The following is a 20819-nucleotide window of genomic DNA, read 5'->3' on the forward strand; positions in this document are numbered from 1 at the left end:
CTGTTGGTATTTTAAAGTTCTAAAAGTTCTGTTTTCTAGATATATAAAAAATACCTTTTCTTTCCTCTTAAATTATTAATTCATAAATAATCAAGTAAACTATGCTTTTGTAAAATGAAATTAAACATTTGTAAATAATGTTTTTTTCTCCCTTCCTGACCCTTCCAGAATTTGGAAACTCTTACTGGATATTCTTATTTTCATAGCAATATAATTATTTGCATAGGTTCAATAAGAATCTGATCTCCTTGTTAACAAGAGGAATACTTGGAAGTTTGGCTAAGCAACCAAAGTCTTTCCTGCAATGTGCTTTTGAGAATACTAATTTAATCAAACACAACCACACACTTTTAAGGACCTAACATTGACTTCATGGAGCCAATGTTTACAAAGCCCTGTTGGAAAAACTGGCCCAATCCCAGGTTTCTAAGGTTCCCAGCCTTACAGGTCAGTGAGGAAGTTCATTCTGGCAGGCCCAGGAATTTTAAGATATTTTGGAAACTTTAGAATAGAAGAATTTGCTCAAATCTATAGGTGCTGCAGGTGACATCTGCTGGAGACTTCTGGCTCAGCTTTCCAGCCTCTGATGTACAATGTTCATAAACAGGAAGGCTCCGTACTGTCAAGATTTCAATTCTCCCCAAACTGATCTGCAGAGTCAACAGAATCCACGTCAAAGCCACAGGAGGATATTTTGTTGATCTTGACAAGTTGATTCTAAAATGCATATGGCCTGACCTGCGGTGGCACAGTGGCTAACACGTCGACCTGGAATGATGAGGTTGCTGGTTTGAAACCCCAGACCTGCCCGGTCAAGACACATATGAGAAGCAGCTATTATGAGTTGATGCTTCCTGCTCCCCACCCCCTCTTTCTCTCTTTCCTCTCTCTAAAATCAATAAATAAAATCTTCAAAAAATGCATATGAAAAGGCGAATAAAAATGGGATAACTAAAGCAATATGAAAAAGAACAACAAAATTAGAAGATTCATGTTACTGATTTCAAGAAATTGTAAAGCTACTGTAATCAAGACACTGTTTCCCTAGCTAATGGGCTCAGTGTTAGAGCGTTGGCCCAGTGTGTGGATGACCTGGGTTGGATTCCTGGTCAGGGCACACAGGAAAAGCGCCCATCTGCTTCTCCTCTCCTCCCCCTCCCTCTCTCACTTCTCCCCCCAACCCAGCCATGGCTCCATTGAAGCAAGTTGGCCCCAGGCATTGAGAATGGCTACATGGCCTCCACCTCAGGTACTAAGAGCTTGGTTGCTGAGCAATGGAGTAAAGCCCCAGATGGGCGTAGTATCGCCCCCTAGTGGGCTTGCCAGGTGGATCAGAGTCAGAGTGCATGCAGGATTCTGTCTCTGTCTACCCTCTCACTGAATTAAAAAAAAAAAGAAAAAGAAGATATTGTGATACAGGCAAAAGAGTAGACTCTCAAATCAACGAAAAGAGCAGGGTCCAGAAATAAACCACACAAAATAGACAGCTGATTTTTGGCAAAGGTACACAAGCAATTGAAGAAAGGATAGTCTTTTTAACAAATGGTACTGCAACACCTGGACATCCACATGTAAAAAATGAACCTTCATCTCATCTCAAACCATATAAAAATTGACTCAAAATGGATCAAAGATCTTAATTTAAAACTAGAAAACCTTCTAGAAGAAAGCACAGCAGAAACTCCTTGTGTTCAGTAAAGAGACCCTGGATACAAAAGTAAAAGTATAGGCACACAGGAGAAGCGCCCATTTGCTTCTCCACCCCTCCGCCGTGCTTTCCTCTCTGTCTCTCTCTTCCCCTCCCGCAGCCAAGGCTCCATTGGAGCAAAGATGGCCCGGGCGCTGGGGATGGCTCTGTGGCCTCTGCCCCAGGCGCTAGAGTGGCTCTGGTCGCAACATGGCGACGCCCAGGATGGGCAGAGCATCGCCCCCTGGTGGGCAGAGCGTCGCCCCATGGTGGGCGTGCCGGGTGGATCCTGGTCGGGCGCATGCGGGAGTCTGTCTGACTGTCTCTCCCTGTTTCCAGCTTCAGAAAAATGAAAAAAAAAAAAAAAAAGTAAAAGTATAATACATACAAGGAAAACGACAAGTTGGATTCCATTGAAAGTACAAACTTTTGCTCTGCAAAAGACACTACCAGAGAGTTAAAATACAAGCCACAGACTAAAAAACTTTGCAAACCATGTATCTGACAAACTACTTATACACAGAATAAATAAAGAACTTTCAAAACCCAGTAATAGGGGAAAAAAATGAAAACTGGACTAAAGTTGGGCACTTCACCAAAGAAGATATACACGTGGCAAATAAGCAGATGAAAAAATGTTCAACATCTGTAGTCATTAGAGAAATGCAAACTAAAACCAAATGATATGTTATACAACTAACACAATGGCTTAAAATAACTGACAATACTAAGAGCTGACAAGGATTTAGAGCAATGGGAACTGTCATATTTTGATGGTGAGAATGCCAAATGGCACAACTACTTTGAAAAAAAGAGTTAAGTAGTTTCTCACAAACTTAAACATACACACACCAAACGACCCAACAATTCAGCACTTGGGTATTTACCCAAAAGAAATGAAAACTTATGTCCATACAGACTCAAGACACTAATTTTCACTCACAGAAGCTTTATTTATAACAGACAGATTTCTTTCAATTAGTGAATAAACAAACTGTGGTATATATTCATTCAGTGGAATATTATTCACCAATTAAAAGGGGGAGAAAAACCACTGATACATGCAAAAACAAAGATGAATCTCAAACCACTATGCTAGGTGAAAAAAGCCAGACTCAAAAGACAATATGATATGATGCCATTTAGTATATATGACATTCTGGAATAGGCAAACCAATAGGAATGGAAAACCGACTAGCCAGAGACAGGCTGGTTTGGTGGGGAAGGGTTGACTACTAAGGGGTCATGAATTTTTTGTAGTGATGAAACTCATCTACATTTTGATTATGGTGCTGGTTACATGACTGTCTAAATTTGTCAAAACTCCTATAAATAAATACCAGAGATTAACTTTTACTATGAATAACTTTAAAAGTAAATACAAAGAAAGGAAAGGAAGGACGCAAGCAATTTTGCTATATCAACCTTTTGCTTAAAATCTTTTTGCCTAACCAGGCAGTGGCACAGTAGATAAAGCACCAGACTGGGATGCATAGGACCCAGGTTTGAAACCCCGAGGTTGCTGGCTTGAGTGCGGGCTCTTCCAGCTTGAGTGTGGGGTCACTGGCCTGAATGTGGAATCATAGACATGACCCCATTGTCACTGGCTTGAAGTCCAAGGTCGCTGGCTTGAGCCCAAAGTCACTGGCTTGAGCAAGGTATCACTCACTCTGCCGTGCCCCCCCACCCCGTTAAGGCACATATGAAAAAGCAATCAATGAACAACTAAGGTGCCGCAACAAAGAACTGATGCTTCTCTCTCTCCCTTCCTGTCTGTCCCTATCTGTCCATTTCTCTCTCTCTCTGTCACAAAAAAAAGAGAAAACCTTTTCATAGCTCCTAGAATTTAGTCCATATTTCTTAACCACAGCCTGTTCTTCCTGTCTCTAGCCTCACCTCTTGCTAAGCTGCTCATTGCATACTATTTTCAATTCCTCATATTGAAAGCATCTGGCAGTGTACCTAGCACAGATGCTCAGTAAACACAGGCTCCATTCCTTCCCACATCTTTCTGCATGTTGATGTTAATCCTCTCTCTGAAAGCTTTCTACCCCTCCCCACAGCTAACATAGGGCAGTAAGGCTCAGGCGATACACCTCCCTGAAAGGTTCCTCTGGAGCACTTAGAGCAGCGTTTCTCAACCTGTGGGTCGCCACCCTGGTGGGGGTCGAACGACCCCCGCCGGGGTCACAACCCACAGGTTGAGAACCGCTGACTTAGAGGAACTAGCCCTGCCCCCCATAATAGGTTGGGTCTGGTACCCCTCTTCTGAGCTTCTCTAGTTGGGCAGTAAAGGTATGTGGATGCTCAAGCTTTGAACATTCTAAAATAAATAAAAAGACTGGTCCTGCCTGACCTGTGGTGGCACAGTGGATAGAGCACCGACCTGGAATGATGAGGTTTCTGGTTCAAAACCATGAGCTTGTCTGGTCAAGGCACACATGACAAGCAACCAATGAATAGTTAGAGTAAACAACTACTTCTTGTCCACCCCTCTCTGTAAAATCAATAAATAAAAATCTTTAAAAAAATAAAATAAAGCCTGATCAGGTGGTAGCATAGTGGATAGAGCATCGGACTGGGACACAGAGGACCCAGGTTCAAAACCCCAAGGTCACCAGCTTGAGCACGGGCTCACCAGCTTGAGTGCGGCATCACTGGCTTGAGCGTGGGATCATAGACATGACCCCATTGTTGCTGGCTTGAAGCCCAAGGTCACTGGCTTGAGCAAGGGGTCACTCACTCTGCTGTAGCCCCCTGGTCCAGGCACATATGAGAGAGCAATCAATGAACAACTAAGGAACCACAACAAAAATTGATGCTTCTCATCTCTCCCTTCCTGTCTGTCTGTCCCTATCTGCCCCTCTCTCTGTCTCTCTCACTAAAATATAAAATAAAATAAAATGAATTAAATAAAAAAAGATTAGTCTTAATTGGCTCCTGGGAGTTCGCCTCTAAGTCCTTAAACTACCCAGGGACAAGAGTGTCTTTGTATATCTAGGGCCTTGGGCTATGACAGATGGTTATGCTAACAATGTGATTTGTGGTGGGGGCCTTCAGCTACACTGCTCTGGAGGGGCTGGAGACTTAGAAAATACAGTCAGTCTTGTGGACTCAGCATGCCTAAGTGACCTCCAATAAAAGCCCTGGACCTCAAGGCTTGGGTGAACTTCCCTGGTTGGCAATACTTCCTACATGTTGTCACACTGTTGGTGGAAGAATTAAGTATGGTCCATGGGATTCCATGGGAGGGGATGCGGAGAAGCTTGTGCCTGGTTTTCCTTGGACTCTTCCCTATGCACATTTGCCTTGGTTGATTTTAATCTGAATACTTTCAGTGTAATAAACTTAAACATAAGTATAACAGCTCTTCTGAGTCCTGAGAGTCCTAAAGAATCATCTACTGAGAGTGACTTGGTCACTGTTAAGACATCATCCCATAGGGTTTATTTCTATCACAGCACTCATAATGAATCATCACTGCCTGTCTCTTTCGGTGCTGTGATTTCTTAAGGGCAATAACCTTGTATGACCTGTCTATTATTTCTAGTGCCCAGTGCTGTGCCTAGAACACAATGCATTAAATAAATGTCTGATTGCAAGAGTGGCACAGCCTTCTCAAAAGCCGGATTCCCATTTGAGCCAGAAAAATGCTTCTGGGGCTTGCAGAGGAATGTGGATGTAGCCTCTGTTCTTTCCCAAGAAGAAATCGTGACATTGACCATGCAAAAGCACAGGGGAGTAAAAACTGTCAACCCCAGAAGCCTAACTGAGAATTAAGCCTGTTAATGTAACACATCCAGAATAAGAATTTTAAAAAGACAAGTAACAGCAATCTGATAGCATAGCCGAGGGCTGTGGAGGCTACAGACATTGGAGATGAGAACAGGGGCAGAAAGAAGAGTCATAGAAACTTCACCCTGTCTACTCTGTACATTTTACATTCAGAATCGGCCCTGAAGCAAAGCCTCCATACCAGGATAGGTAATGTTTCAATGGAAAATGCCAAGTCCAGACATTTGAAATCAAGAAGTCTTTTGTAAACAAGGAGAGTCTACAGTCCTCTGCTGGATGCCCGGCTAAAGCTCTGCCCTGCAGGCAAGTTATAATTCCAGCCTCAGGCACAAGCCTTTCTGGTTCTTGCTGACAATTTCTGCAAAAGGCTTAGCAGAGTCATGCATCTAAGAATCATGACAACAATCAAGTTTTGCTAAGAATTTTTTATTGGTAATTCTTAATCTTTCTTAAAAAATAAAACACAATCCAATTGAACGCATGTGTGCTTTGTCTTAGAGCCACAGACAACTCAAACAGAAAAACAGTATGCAATAAATGCCAACTCACTGGGCGTACCCACTCCAAATCAATAGCTCTAAAATCACGGAATTTTAGGGTTGATTAGAAAAGAGGTCAGATATCGGATTTCAATGTCCTCATTTTGCAAATGAGGTGGCTGGGACTCAGGAAAAAAGCTGGGGTTGTTGAATAAACACAACAGCAAGCATGCAAATAGCCAAGACTTTACCTCTCTGTGAACCCCCACCCCAGCACACTGCCTTTCCTCCTGGGCTTGCATTACCTCCACGAACCCAGCAAAAGACCCCCAGCAAGTGATGGCAAAAGCAGGCCTGAAGCTCTGGTCAGACATGGCCAAGCTGGGCAGCCTTGGGTGGGTGACTGACCGCTTTACTTTGAGCCCGTTTCTGTATCTGGATTGTAGAATGACAATACTCACTGCACTGGACTTCTGTGGTAACGAGGTAACAGGGAGCACCATATCCAGCACAGAGAAGATGCTCACCAAATGTACCTTCCCATCAAGCCTCCTCCATGGCAGCCTTTCCAACCAGATTTCTTCATCTGAACAACTCCAAATATCACTGAGTGCCTATTTTCCCAATTACTCTCAAGGATGGCAAACGGCTAGTACAATTCTAGAAGACTGTTCACTCATTGCATACAATGGTGTCTTAGTACACTGGGGCTTAATTCTCTCCAGGAATTCAGTTGATGGATGGCTTCATGGACTTACACAGCTCTACAGTACTCACAGCAGTGCACTGAACACTTCTGAAGCAGGGCCTTCTAAAACAAGGCAGGAAGTAGAGCGTTGAGGATGGGAATGGGGGCAGAGAAAAAAGAGATAACTAAAAACATTTTCCTCACTGTCTCTGTAGTTAGTGACTGACCAGCATGCCCTGAGTACAGGTACTCCGCTTATGGGCTCAGCAGTACCTGGAACCCATCTTCAGTGGTCCAGGGTTCTGGGTCTTACTTCAACTCTTCCAATATCATGATGTTTTAAACGTTGCCTTGCTCTGAGCCCAAGGAGCAGCCTTTTGGGCCTTAGCTTTCATCTTGGCCCCAACACCCCCCCCCCCCCCAGGCCTTCATGCACATATATATAGCCGTTTTCTCTGAAACTCATCCCGGCTACCTCAGGGTCTGGGTTGGGGTATCCCTGGACCTCAGGTCTTGCCATCTCCATTTGCTTTACCCCTCCCTGCCCTGGGCAGAAGGAAGAAACAGTGGGGGAGTTCATGGGAGCATATCCTCCGCTTTCCACTCAAGCCCCCTTGGGTGGGGATTGCTGTTACTGAGTTGAGCAGGTAAGCTTCAGATTCTGCAAAGGATAGGAAAGGCATTTGGGCAAAGAGAAGAAAGAAGTCATTTCCCACTTTGCTTGAAGTGCCCCTTGCAGAATTGTCTATAGTAGTTTGGTGTTTTAAAACTGAACTGAGTTCCACTTAAGCACCCCAGAGAGAAGGGTAAGAAGAGTTTTCAAGGGAATGGGGAAGGGAAGAGTCAGAGTTCCAGAGTTCTGAAAAACTTTTAGCCTGGGGAGAAACTGACATCTCAATTATTCACCTTCCTGTGCTTCATGTGTCTGTTTTGGGACCAGGTGGTAAGAGTGACGCTGAACTCCGTGCAGGGTTCGGGCATCCTTCACTTTCCCACACCTGATGACTTCAGGGCAGAGCCCTAACCCCTTATCTACCATTCATGGTACTCTCACACGAAGCGGTTTACACTGTACTCTTCCCAACGTGGCCCAGTATAGCCTGTACTCCATCCTGGGGGTGGGGTGGGGAGGGCTCGACCTTGCTGCCTGCAGGGCCTCCTGCTCCCCTCTGGCTTCGCTGCTCGAACCCAGGCACTTGCACAGCCTCCCGGCCGGCCCATGATGGGACGCTGAGGTTTTCACAGCCCGCATCCCCCACCCCATGCATGGGCATGCTGGGTGCACTACCTCCCCCATTCCCAAACAGCACCTGTTTTCCTTTATAACTTCCACCGAAGGAACTCAAAAATAATTAGTTGAGTGTTTCCAAGAAGTAAAATATAAAAGAATACAGTGTAGCAACGAATCAAGGGTTACCCTTCGTTAAGTCACTCTAGGCCTCCTTGCTTAATTAACATTTAGGATCAAAGTGTTCCTCTCAATGCATGTGCAGAATTCGGTCCTCCTGGTAGAAAGGGGATCATTAGAGGGAGCGCAAGGTCCCAGGGGACACTCTTGCAATCCCGTCTCAGGGAAACTGCTCTGCTTGTTTCAGAGGGTCCAGGGTGAGCCCCTCCTCGGGCTGGGAGCCCCAGACACACTGAATCCTGCCCACCCCCGGGCCAATGAGCCCTCTTTTAGCTCAGAAAAGCAGACGCGTGCCATTGGTCAAGAACAGTTTGGCGAAGATACCAAACTCTTATTTAAACACTCAGTTTCCCAGTTGTAGACGAGCTCGGCTGCGGAGGATACTTTGGGGGAGGGAGGGTGCGGGGTGGGTAACAGTGTCTCGGCTGCAACAGGTAGCCTACTGGTACAAGTGGGCGAAAGAAGGGACAGAAATGGGAAGAAGACGATAGGATATCTGGGGGAAAAGGGGGGGGGGAGTAAAAAGAATCACAAGGGCAAAACAAGGGGTAGCAAGGGGCCAGAAATGGAAAGGGGCATGAGTCAAAGACGTCCAGCAGGGAAAGGGGTAAGGAGAAGCGGCGAGGACAGACGCGGGGTGGGAGGCACGGGAGGCACCGGAGGCACGGGAGGCACGGGAGACGCTGAGGGCGGCGCGGCGCCCTTACCGGCAGTGGCCGAGCGCAGGCTCTCCAGGCTCCAGGAGCGCGACAGGGCGCCGCGCGAGCCACCGCGGCCGCCGCACACCACGCCGCTGCTGTCCGAGTCGGAGCCCGGGGACAGCCCGGAACTGCTGCCGCCAGCACTGCTGCTGCTGGTGCCGAGCTCGCCGCTCGCCTGCCCGCTGGACTCGCTCGGGCACTGCTGCGTCCGCAGGCAGGGGGACCCGAGCTCCAGCCACAGGCTCGCAGGGGGCTGGGCCGCGGGCGGAGGAGCGGGCCAGGATGAGAGGGAAGCAGCGGTGGCGGCGGGGCTGCTGGGCGACGGAGCGAGCGAGCCAGGGTCCGGGCCCGCACCACTGTCGGAGGGTAAGGGGCGCGCTGGCGGACCCGCGGCGCCCTCGGCTCCATCCTCGCCGCGCGGCCGCCGCTCCGGGCCCGCTGACATCATGGAGCGCCACTAGAGCCACCGCCCGCTCGAATCTGCGGGCGCAGACTGCGCGAAGCTGGGGGCTAGGTTGGGTGCCCACCCAGAGAGCGCATCTGCCACCCTCCCGCGCGCATGTCGCGCGGACCCTGTCGGCACGCGCCCACGCGCGCGCGCACGTATCCCTAGAGCGGGGGTGGCGGGCGCGGCGCTGGGGCCCCACGGCCGTGGTCCGCGTAGGTCCGCGCCCGCCGCCAGCGCTGGCGCGCACAGATCACAACGGGGCGTTCTCACGAGGGACACTGGGTGCACGGTGGTGAGTAGACGGTGGGCCTTCGCTTTCATTCATCAGGATCTGAGACCATCCGAGTCGGGCAGTCCAGTGTCAGCCCTGGGTCGCACCAGATCCGAGAGCGCGCTCGGCCCGGACACGACCCTCCTCGGCGGATCCCTTGCACATACGCTGTGCGTGGGAACCAGCCATTCTGGGGCAACCAGCGGGTAGAATATTGCCCCGCCCCAGATACGCTAGCCAGGTGGCGTGTAATGAATAATAGGCCATTATAGGAGCGTCACGGTTTATGCCAAGCGACTTTGGCAAGTGGCTGGAAAAGTCCAGTGATAGGCGCAGATGACAGTGGAGTCACAAAATACATGACCTAGGGCCAGGGATTCCAGATGTTTGCTCAGATGGAAACAGGGAAGGGAGCTGAGGTTTCCTCTGACCCTCCCAGACACTCACGAGTTTTCTGGGGGTTCTTGGAGTGTGCCTAAAAAATGAGGTACCCCCAACTGCTCCAAACAAGCTCGAAAATCAAAAAGTGCTGACATGAAATATGGAAGGTGGAAAATGGGGAGACCTGGTCTCACGGGGAGAAGTGTGAGGGGGAAGGGCTAATATGAACTGGTAAAGGCTGCTGACCGTACCCCCCATCACGCCACCAAGCCCTAGGGAGCTGGTTGTAGACAAGGTGAGGATGAAAAGCAGATACAGCTAAGCTGGGGTAGGGTGGACGATGGAAAAGTGGGCATTCTCGCCTCTTCTCTGCATCTGTTGTCCATTTCCTGTAGCCTACCTATATCCTTTTCCTAAGCCACGTGTTCCTGCTCTCTATCATGAGGAACCCTGCATCTTCATAGTAATCTAGGTATTGTCTCCTCTCCTTGCGGGTCTTCTGTTATCTCCTCTATGAATTTACTAAAGCTGCCCTAACCACTCTGAGGAGTGGGTCCATGACACGTAAACATTTATGTAAAGTACAAAGCTCTGTACAAGCATAAGGTAATAGCGGTGTTGTTGAGGGTTCAGCTGACGGACATTGAGGGTGGGGTGACTCAGCCATATCTGTGCACCTTGAAGGCCCCTCCCTTAGTTTACTTATCTGAGGAACCTGTCCGTCTTTCCTGACCGCTCCATAGCTGGCATGCGCACTTCCCACCCATGCCTCCATTCTTTCTTACCCTCGGTTGGGAAAAACAGCACTTCCCTCCCCTTGTTCCTGAGTGCAGGCTCTTCTCCAAGGGGGAGTCACTGTCTGTGGTCTTGGAAGGTTGTCCTTTTGAGGCCTAAGAGTTCGGGCCTTGCGGGTAGGAAAAACTGGTCTGGAAGGAGATGGCCATTGCCAGTGTGACTTGCAGATCAGGAGACACCCTCCCAATCTATCAGCAAGTCTGTGCATTCTACCTCCAAAAGGAATGTCAAAGGTGTCCCTTTCTCTTACTTTACTGCTACCACCACCATCTGTACCTGGAAGACAAGTTCAGTCTCTAGTTCCACAGAGCAACCAGAGCAAAGTCTAAAATAGAAATTATACCATGACATGTTTCTACTTTAAACCCTTCAGAAGCTCCTCTTTTTCACAATAAGCAAGACCTACAAGTCCTTGTGTGCTCTAGGCTGGCCTGTTTCTCCAGCCGTCATAGTCCCTGTCCCTTGCTCTCTGCACTCCAGCCACTGTGGCCTTCCTGCTAGCTCTCCTGCTTGCCTCAGGGCCTTTGCACTTACTGTTCCTTTTACCTGAATGTTGTCTTTGTTTTGCAATTTACTGGCTCCTTCTCAATCTTCAGATCTCACTAAAGGTTGCCTTCTCAGTGAGACTTCACTTACCCCTTCCTCACATTTACTGCCCTCTGTCAGTGGCTGCTGTGCATCTGTCGTCTGCCCTTTGTAGGCTTACACACGCAGTGGTGGGATTCAAATAATTCAACAACGGGCTCTCTGCCCTAGTGACCACTTTAAGTACAAAAAAGCAATATACCAAAAGATAGTTTATTATTTCACGCATTTAAAACTTAAATACAATCAATAAAAGAGGCACACAAAACTAGATTATGTTATAGTTTTAAAATACTAATGAAAAAATAATAATACCTGACAAAAAAACAATAAAACTGTTATTTAAGATAGTTCATACTGCTTCTTGATTGGCATCCTCACTTGCAATTTTTTCACCTATGACGGAATGAGCATTACTATAGGTGCTTAGAATACGCTGTTGTGAAGATGAACATTAAAAGAATAAGGAATGTCAATTTGTGATTTCCACATTGGGCAGCTGCCCCAACACCCTCCTTAGACAGAACCCTGATTACAGGTGCCATTTTAATAACCAGTTCGCCAAACTCAACAAAAAATTAGTTATTGGTTCTGCCAAACCGGTGCAAACTGGCTGAATCCCACCACTGAATTTGCCATAAGATCAGGAATAAGACAGGGATGTCTGCTTTCACCACTCCTATTCAACATAGTACTGGAAGTTCTGGTCACAGCAATCAGACAAGAAGAAAAAATAAAAGCCATCCAAATTGGAAAAAAAGGAAGTAAAACTGTCATTTGTAGATGACATGATACTGTACATAGAAAAGTCTAAAGACTCTACCAAAACACTACTAGAAATGATAAATGAATTAGGTAAAGAAGCAGGATACAAAATTAATATTTAGAAATTGGTGGCATTTTCATGCACTCATAATGAACTATCAGAAAGAAATTTAAGAAAACAATCCCAGGTATTATTGCAGTAAAGTAAATAAGGTTCCTAGGAATAAATTTAACCAAGTAGCTGAAAGACCTGTACTCATAAAATTATAGGATACTGAAGAAATTGAGGAAGATACAAGTAAGTGGAACCATATACCATGTTCATGGATTACAAGAATTAACATCATTATAATGTTCATACTAAGTTAAGCAACCTATAGGCTCAGTGCAATTCCTATTAAAATACCAATGACATATTTCACAGATCTAGAAGAAATATTTAAAATTTATCTGGAACCAAAGAAACCCTGAATAGCTTCAACTTTCTTGAGAAAGAACAACAAAATTGGACATATCACAATATCTGATATCAAACTATACTACAAGGCCATAGTAATGAAAACAGCCTGGTACTGTCATAAGAACAAGTATATAGATCAACGGAAGAGGACAGAGAGCCCGGAAATAAGTACACACTTTTATGGTCAATTAATATTTGACAAAGGATGTAAGAACATAAAATAGAATAAAGACAGTCTTTTCAAAAAATGGTGTTGGGGCCCTGGCCGGTTGGCTCAGCGGTAGAGCGTCGGCCTAGCGTGCGGAGGACCCGGGTTCGATTCCCGGCCAGGGCACACAGGAGAAGCGCCCATTTGCTTCTCCACCCCTCCGCCGCGCCTTCCTCTCTGTCTCTCTCTTCCCTTCCCGCAGCCAAGGCTCCATCGGAGCAAAGATGGCCTGGGCGCTGGGGATGGCTCCTTGGCCTCTGCCCCAGGCGCTAGAGTGGCTCTGGTCGCAACATGGTGACGCCCAGGATGGGCAGAGCATCGCCCCCTGGTGGGCAGAGCGTCGCCCCATGGTGGGCATGCCGGGTGGATCCAGGTCGGGTGCATGCGGGAGTCTGTCTGACTGTCTCTCCCTGTTTCCAGCTTCAGAAAATGCAAAAAAAAAAAAAAATGGTGTTGGGAAAATTGGACAGATACATACAAAAAATGAAACTAGACTGCCAACTTACACTGTACACAAGAATAAACTCAAAATGAATCAAATACATAAATGTAAGTCATGAAACCATAAAAATCCTAAAAGGAAACATAGACAGTAAAATCTCAGACATCTCTTGTAGCAATATTTTTGCTGATATATCTCCTTGGACAAGGGAAAAATAAACAAATGGAACTACATCAAACTAAAAAGTTTTTGCACAGCAAAAGAAACCATCAATAAAATAAAAGGGCAGCCTACTGTGGAGGAGAACGTGTTCACCAATAATACATCAGCTAAGGGGTTACTTTCCAAAGTACATAAGGAACTTACATGACTCATCACTAAGAAGACAAACAACCTGATTTTAAAATGGACAAAGGACCTGAAAAGTCAGTTCTCCAAAGAGGACATACAGATGGCCAAGTGACATATGAAAGGATGCTCAACATCACTAACCACCAGAGAAACACAAATTAAAACCTCAATGAAATATCACTCATGCCTGTCAAAATGGCTATCACCAATAAATCAAAAGGGAGTATTTGAGGTCTTCTTCTCAGTGTCTCATCAGATATCTCAAACTCAGATTATTTCTTAGGAAAACTAAAAATAAATAAATCAACAACAAGTGCTGGCAAGGATGTGTAGAAAAGAGAACCCCTGTGCACTGCATGTGGGAATGCAGATTGGTGCAGCCACTGTGGAAAACAGTATGGAGTTTTCCCAAAAAATTAAAAGTGGAACTGCCTTATGACCCAGCAGTTCCACTTCTGGGATCATATCCAAAGAAACACAAAACACTAATTCAAAAGAATATATGCACCCTTACATTTATTGCAGCATTATTTACAATAGCCAAGATCTGGAAACAGCCCAAGTGCCCGTCAGAAGAAGAGTGGATAAAAAAGCTGTGATACATACACACAATGGAATACTACTCAGCTATAAAAAAGAAGGAAACATTACCATTTGCAACAGCATGGATGGACCTGGATTGCGTTATGCTATGGGAAATAAGCCAGGCAGAGAAATATAAGTACCATATGATCTCACTCATATGTGGAATCTAATCAACAAAATAATTTAACAAACAAGATAAAAACAGAAGCATAGATACACAGAACAGACAGACAACTTTCAGAGGGTAGGGGTTGGTGGGCTGGATGAAAAAAGGTGATGGGATTAAGCCATACACACACACACACACACTGCTCACAAATTGGGGGATTTTTATATAGCTTCATATTAATTTTTAAATATCCCCTAGTTTTTGTGAGCAATATATATATGTATATATATAGACAAAATATCTATATATCCACATATAACACAGACACCAACAACAGTGCGGTGATATCCAGAGAGAAAGGTGGGCAGAGGGAGGTAAGTGGGCAAAGGGGGGGTCAGTGGGGAGTGAATGAAACTTGACTATGGGGATGAGTGCATGATGCATTATGGAGATAATATTTTATTGAGTTGTACACTGAAAACCTGTATGGTTTCATTAACCAATGTCACCCAATAAATTTAAAAAATAACTCAAGGAAGAGATTGGTCTCTCAGAATGCAAAATACCCAAATTTTATTACTAGATTAGAGAAAGCACTCTATGTGATTGCTTCTTTTGCAAGTTGTATCCTATAGCAAGACCCAAGGGATGGTCAGTCGTTTGTTTGTTTGTTTGGTTAAATAAATGGAGTCATGTTTTGGGATTTAATAATCAAATGTTCCCTAAGCCAAAAATTCCCTTTCTCTGATTGGTATGTAGGTACCTCTTCCCAATTGAAGAGATAAGAGACAGTGTTTTATCCCTTTCACCTTCAAGCTACTTCTGCCAGGGACGTAGACATAGTAGTCACCAACACTCTCTCACTTCTTGTTCTTCTTTCCAAGACACTGGAGTGTGAAACAAAATAGAGAGGCATATAACTCACCATGGTCAGGTGTGTGCTCTTGCCTGCCCAGGTGGTTCAGCCGTGTTGGGGCACTCTGGGAGAAAGGACGGCCTCTTCTAGGGAGATTCCAAGACACTGGAGAGGTAATGGTCGTCTGCCTCCAAAACTGGGAGAGAGGAAAGAGAGAGTAAATGAAGAAAAGAGAAGACATGTCATTGCCACATTTTTCTAACTGTTCAGGACTTTTGTTTTGAGCAAAGCACACGGCCAGAATGGAAACAGTTCAGGAAGATGGCCGTTCACGTCAATATTCATGGCAGGAAAAGAAAAGCTGTTCCTAAATTTGGTGCTTACAACCTGTATGGCCATATGTGGCAACCATGGCACAACAGGTGGTCATTCAACAATGTGAAATGAGGGCTGTTGGGAAGGTTCCAAATCTTTAAATCTACCCCAGCTGGGAACTCACACAGCCTGCAAAACTGTTCATTTTAGCTGAGGCATATTCTTTTAGGGGAACTTAATTGGGATACAACTCACAAAGTCTGACACCTCATAATTATGAGGCAGACCTTACCCTTCAGACAGTAAGGACCAGTGTTGCATGGGGTCTTCGGAAGGCAAGGGATATTACTTTTTTTTTTCACCCCAAAGTCCATAGATAAAATTGGTGCCTCCCAGTTTTGTCTCCTTTAAGAAGTTACTGTATTAACTTTATGTCCCCCTTCCTTTTCTTTTGTGTCTCTTACACAATTAACCAAAGAGTGCTTAGAGAATTCTTTTAGTGATTTCTGGAAACATAAACACACAAGTATTAAGAAGGAGTATGACACTCCATCCCATCTCTTCCCTTTGAATGAAACTAAAAATTGGACATACATATAGATCAGTTATCCGAGGACTCTGAAAGTAAATGGTGGCAGGTAGATTGGGGAAGGACACCAGAATTTTAAGTGACACTCATCCTGTGTTGAGTTTTCTTTCTTTTTTCACGCGCATGTGCACGCGTGAAAGGAGGGGGATAGACAGGGACAGACAGACAAGGCAGAGAGGTGAGAAGCATCAATTTGTAGTTGCAGTACTTGAGTTTTCATTGATTGCTTTCTCATATTTGCCTTGACCAGGGGCTGTGGCCGAGCCAGTGCCCCCCTGCTCAAGCCAATGACCTTGGGTTCAAGCCAGTGACCTTGGGCTCAAGCCAGCAACCTTGGGCTTCAAGCCAGTGACCTTTCGGCTCAAGCCAGTGATCATGGGGTCACTTCTATGATTCCACACTCAAGCCGGTGACCCTGATCTCAAGCCGACGAGCTCGTGCTCAAGCCGGCAACCTCGGGGTTGTGAACCTGGATCCTCAGTATGGTGCAGAACAATATCAACAAATAATTTCTGGAAAGATCCCAATTATGCTGAAAAACATTAACTTACAGACATGAGAAGGTCATTAAACTTCAGACAAGAAAACCCAAGGAAATCAGTGCCTAACACATCATAACAAAACCACTGAAAACTAAAGAGAATAAAAAAAAATCTTGAAAGCAGCCAGAAATTAACAATATACTATGTGTAGGGGAATAGTCATTCAAAGGACTGCAGATTTTTCATGAAGTCCAGAAAGAAAGGGACAGTGGTTTTAAAATGCTGAGCCAACTGTCAACCCAGAATTCCATATCCAGCAAAAAAATACTTTAGGTAAAGAAGGTGAAATAAATACAATCTCACATGAAGAAAAATGAGAGAATTCATAGCGAGCAGACCTGCTGTAAAGAAATTTACAGGAAGATCTTCATACAAAAGCGAAATGATACCAGTGGGAAACTTTAAACTTCAGGTATTGAAGTAAGAGCAACAGAAGGAGTAAATATGTGGTCAAATATAACAGATTATTTTTCTCCTCTCAGTTCTTTAAAATATGTTTGATAGTTAAAAGTAAAAATTATAATATTGTCTGATGAGGTTTTGATATATGTAGATGACCTAGGACAACTACAGCATGAAGGGGGAGATTGAAGATATCTATTATATATGGTGGATAAAGCATCAGCCCGGAATGCAGAGGTCGCCAGTTTGAAACTATAAGGTCGCTGGCTCTGAGACCAGGCTTGTCAGCACAGGGTCACTGGCTTGAGTGGGGGGAGGGGGGGATCCTCCACATGACCCTAAAGGTCACCAGTTTGAGCCCAAAGGTTGCTGGCATGGAAAGCCCAAGGTCACTGGCTTGAGTAAGGAGATGGGGCTTGGCCCTGGTCGAGGCACATACGAGCAGCAATCAGTGTGCAACTGAAGTGGAAGCAACTACTAGTTGATGCTTCTCCCCTCCCTTCCTGCTCTCTCCCTCTCCTTCTCTTTTCCTCTCTCTTCAAAAACAAAATGGATAAATGAGAGAAAGAAACTTCACTATATGCTGTTACAAGAAAACCACTTTCAAAGTAATGATAAAAGTAGGTAAAACATAAATGGATGGAAAAATATATGCCACATAAACTCTAATTAAAAAAAAACTTGAATAGTTATACTGACATCAAACAAAATACATAGATTTCAGATGAAATAGGTAAGAGGAAGCATTAGTGCATTGAGAAGGAACTTGTCTACTTTGGCATGTCCTTATTTTTCATTTGACATTAGGTCCTTTCCAAAATGAATGTGAGGAATTGATTTCACTTCAAGACTTTCCTCCTTTTCAGTAAAACGAGGAGGTGTGATGGGGGATGGGACGGGGAGAAAATCCTGGAACTTTTTATTTGGCTCATGCCATGTTATGATCATATGTCTTCTGAATAAGAGGAAATAATATCTTTAAATCTAGTGTCTAGCCAAGAGTTTAGTTAATGAAGAAATAAACTGCACTGTTGATTGGTGCCTTATGTAAATACAGCTTAACATTTGGGTTGAGATGGGCCTTAACAAGGAAAGTTTGTTGTAGGAAAGCAATTTAGTACATGAGTGTAAGCATGCCTACTGCATTGTCTCTGCAGATTCTATTTTGTTTACAATATTAAAATGTATGTTAGCAAAAGTGGGTGGATTTTCAAATAAAATGCAGCTTACACACACATACACACAAGTATCAAGGAAAACTACCAAGATACCAAAGGGTATTATATAATAAGAGGGTAAATTCAGCAGGAAGACACAATAATCCTAAATGTGTATGCACCTAACCATAGACCTTCAAAATATATGAAGCAAAAACTGATAAAATTTAAAAGAAAAATGAAGAATCCACAGTTACGGTTGGATACTTTAACACTTTTATCTCAATAATCAATAGAACAAATAAACAGAATAGCAAAGGAAGAGATGAAGCGAACAACATCATCAACCAACTGGATTTAATGGACATTTGTGGAATAGTCCACCCAACAGCAGAACACATATTGTTTTCAAGTGCATGGGTACTTTTCACCAAAACAAACCATATCCTTGGTGGTAATGATAAAATCAATAACAATAACAACTTAAATTTAAAAGGATTGAAGTTGTACAAAGTATCCTTCTCTGATCATAAATTAAACTAGAAATCAGTAATAGAAAGGTAATGGGAAATTTCTACCTACTTAGAAATTAAACAACAGAATAACCATGTAGTCCAACGACTACACTTTGAGAATGGTGATCTAGTGTTCTGATTCGTTACAACATATGCTTTATTATTCTTGCTATTCTGATTCTTTCAAGCCTCATTGTATTCTTCTTTGCTTCTTTTCATACTGTTTTGCTAGTTGTATTTATCTTTTTGTATTCACTACTAGAAAAGCTAGACCATTATTGGACTCAACTAGTATACAATTTCCATTTCTTATTAATAATCAGAATTCTCTCTTATGCCAAACCTTATACAATTGTAGGACCTTAGACTTGGAACTCACATGAAATTTACTTTAATCCTGGTTAAAGTGGAACGGGACATTGGTACACATATTCATGAAGGCCAGATTACATCTGAGAGAGGAATAAAATGTGCACAGGTTTCTAAGCACCTAGTTCTTTCTCCATTCATCTTACCCACAAACAGTTCTTTCTCATTTTGCCCTCTTGATCTCGATCTCCTCCCTAAAACCCCTTAGCTGGAATGCAGATGCCGGAGCCTGCTTCCCCAGGCAGTGTAGGGTTTTTCCCCTTAAACCTGACATTGAAATGAAATCTTCGTATCTAACAGCACCTTTCACACCCAAGGGCTACCGCCGTCCTACAACCACACACTTATGCTTCGGTCTCTCAGGTGTGAGATGACATTGTGGCCTGACCTGTGGTGGCGCAGTGGATAAAGCATAGACCTGGAACACTGAGGTTGCTGGGTTCAAAACCCTGCACTTGTCAGGTCAAGGCACATATGGGAGTTGATGCTTCCTGCTCCTCCCCCCTTCTTTCTCTCTCTCTCTCTCTCTATCTCTCTCCTCTCTAAAATGAATTAAAAAATTAAGTAATTAATTAAAAAAAAAAGAGATGATGTTCTGGAGGGCTAAATGACACGGCAGTATGTGAGTGAGGGAATTCTCCCATGTCACTGAAACGCTGGGCTGGCCTTGGGAGGGCCACATGTACCAGCTCTTCATCATTCAAGCTTTGGCTCTAACGTTAGACTCCAAACTTCCATCCTAAGGGAGTATCACCCTCCTTGCCCTTAATTCTCTATACCCTTAACCTTTTCAGTTTCTTAATTACATTTCCAACATTTTCTAGTCTTCAGTGTTTGAAATAATCATGTTTTTTTAAGACTTTATTTATTTATTTTAGAGGAGAGAGACAGAAAGGGGGGGGGGGAAGCATCAACTCCCATATGTGCCTTGACCAGGCAAGCCCAGGGTTTTGAACCGGCGACCTCAGCATTCCAGGTTGACACTTTATCCACTGCACCACCATACATCAGGCCTGAAATAATCTTATTTGCTCGATTATTGATTAAATCCTGCTACCTTTGCTCCCTGCTTCCTGCTCTGAGGACAGAGGTCTTTATGTGTTATTCATTACTGTATCCACAGCACCTAAAGTACAGCCTGGCCCCATAGAGGGCACTCAATAAATATTTATCAGGTTGAAGAAGAACAAAATGAGAGGGTTTGATCAACTGGACAGCAGCACTTCCTATATTCCTGTATACAACTAGTCATGAGGACACTGAATCAACATAGACCAACAGACCAAACACCAGGGTTAGGCATCTCAGAGACCTAAATATGAAAAACCAGACCATGAAAACTTAAAACAAAAAAAGTTAACTTAGGGGGTTCTATTCATGACCTTGGAGTAGAGAAAAAAATGGATTAACTTGACAACATTAAAATTAACTTGGGCCCTGGAGGGGTGGATAGACCATCATCCCAGAGCGCCAAGGTCATGGGTTCAATCCCTGGTCAGGGCACATACAAGAAGCAACCAATGAGTGCATAAATAAGGGGAATAACAAATTGATATCTTTCTCTCTCCCTCTCCTGGAAATTTTTTTTTAAAAATTAAGAACTAGTGTTCATCAAAAGGTACCATTGAAGGAAACAGATAAGCCATAGAATGGGAAATCTTATTTGTGACACATTAACTGATTGTATCCAGAACATAGACAAATTGGTTAAAAAAAAAAAAAAAAGACAACATCATAAACAAATGGACGAGAGCTTAGGTCAGACATGTCCCCAGAGATGATAGCCACATTGTCAATAAGCAGGTTAAGGGTGCTCAGCCTCTTTAAAAGTTGGGAAATGGCCTGACCTGTGGTGGCGCAGTGGATAAAGCGTCGACCTGGAAATGCTGAGGTCACCGGTTCGAAACCCTGGGCTT

The 20819-nt window shown here is 44.3% G+C and overlaps 1 protein-coding gene across 1 annotated transcript in view; it reads right to left on the bottom strand.

The window, feature by feature from the left end:
* Positions 1-20819, bottom strand: part of ARHGEF4 (Rho guanine nucleotide exchange factor 4) — a 161178-nt gene that overhangs the window by 70353 nt on the left and 70006 nt on the right. The window contains 1 exon segment of the mRNA XM_066381091.1: positions 15084-15210. Coding sequence (XP_066237188.1) covers positions 15084-15210 — 127 coding nt within the window.

Source organism: Saccopteryx leptura, chromosome 4, assembly GCF_036850995.1.
Source record: "Saccopteryx leptura isolate mSacLep1 chromosome 4, mSacLep1_pri_phased_curated, whole genome shotgun sequence".
Taxonomy (NCBI): domain Eukaryota; kingdom Metazoa; phylum Chordata; class Mammalia; order Chiroptera; family Emballonuridae; genus Saccopteryx; species Saccopteryx leptura.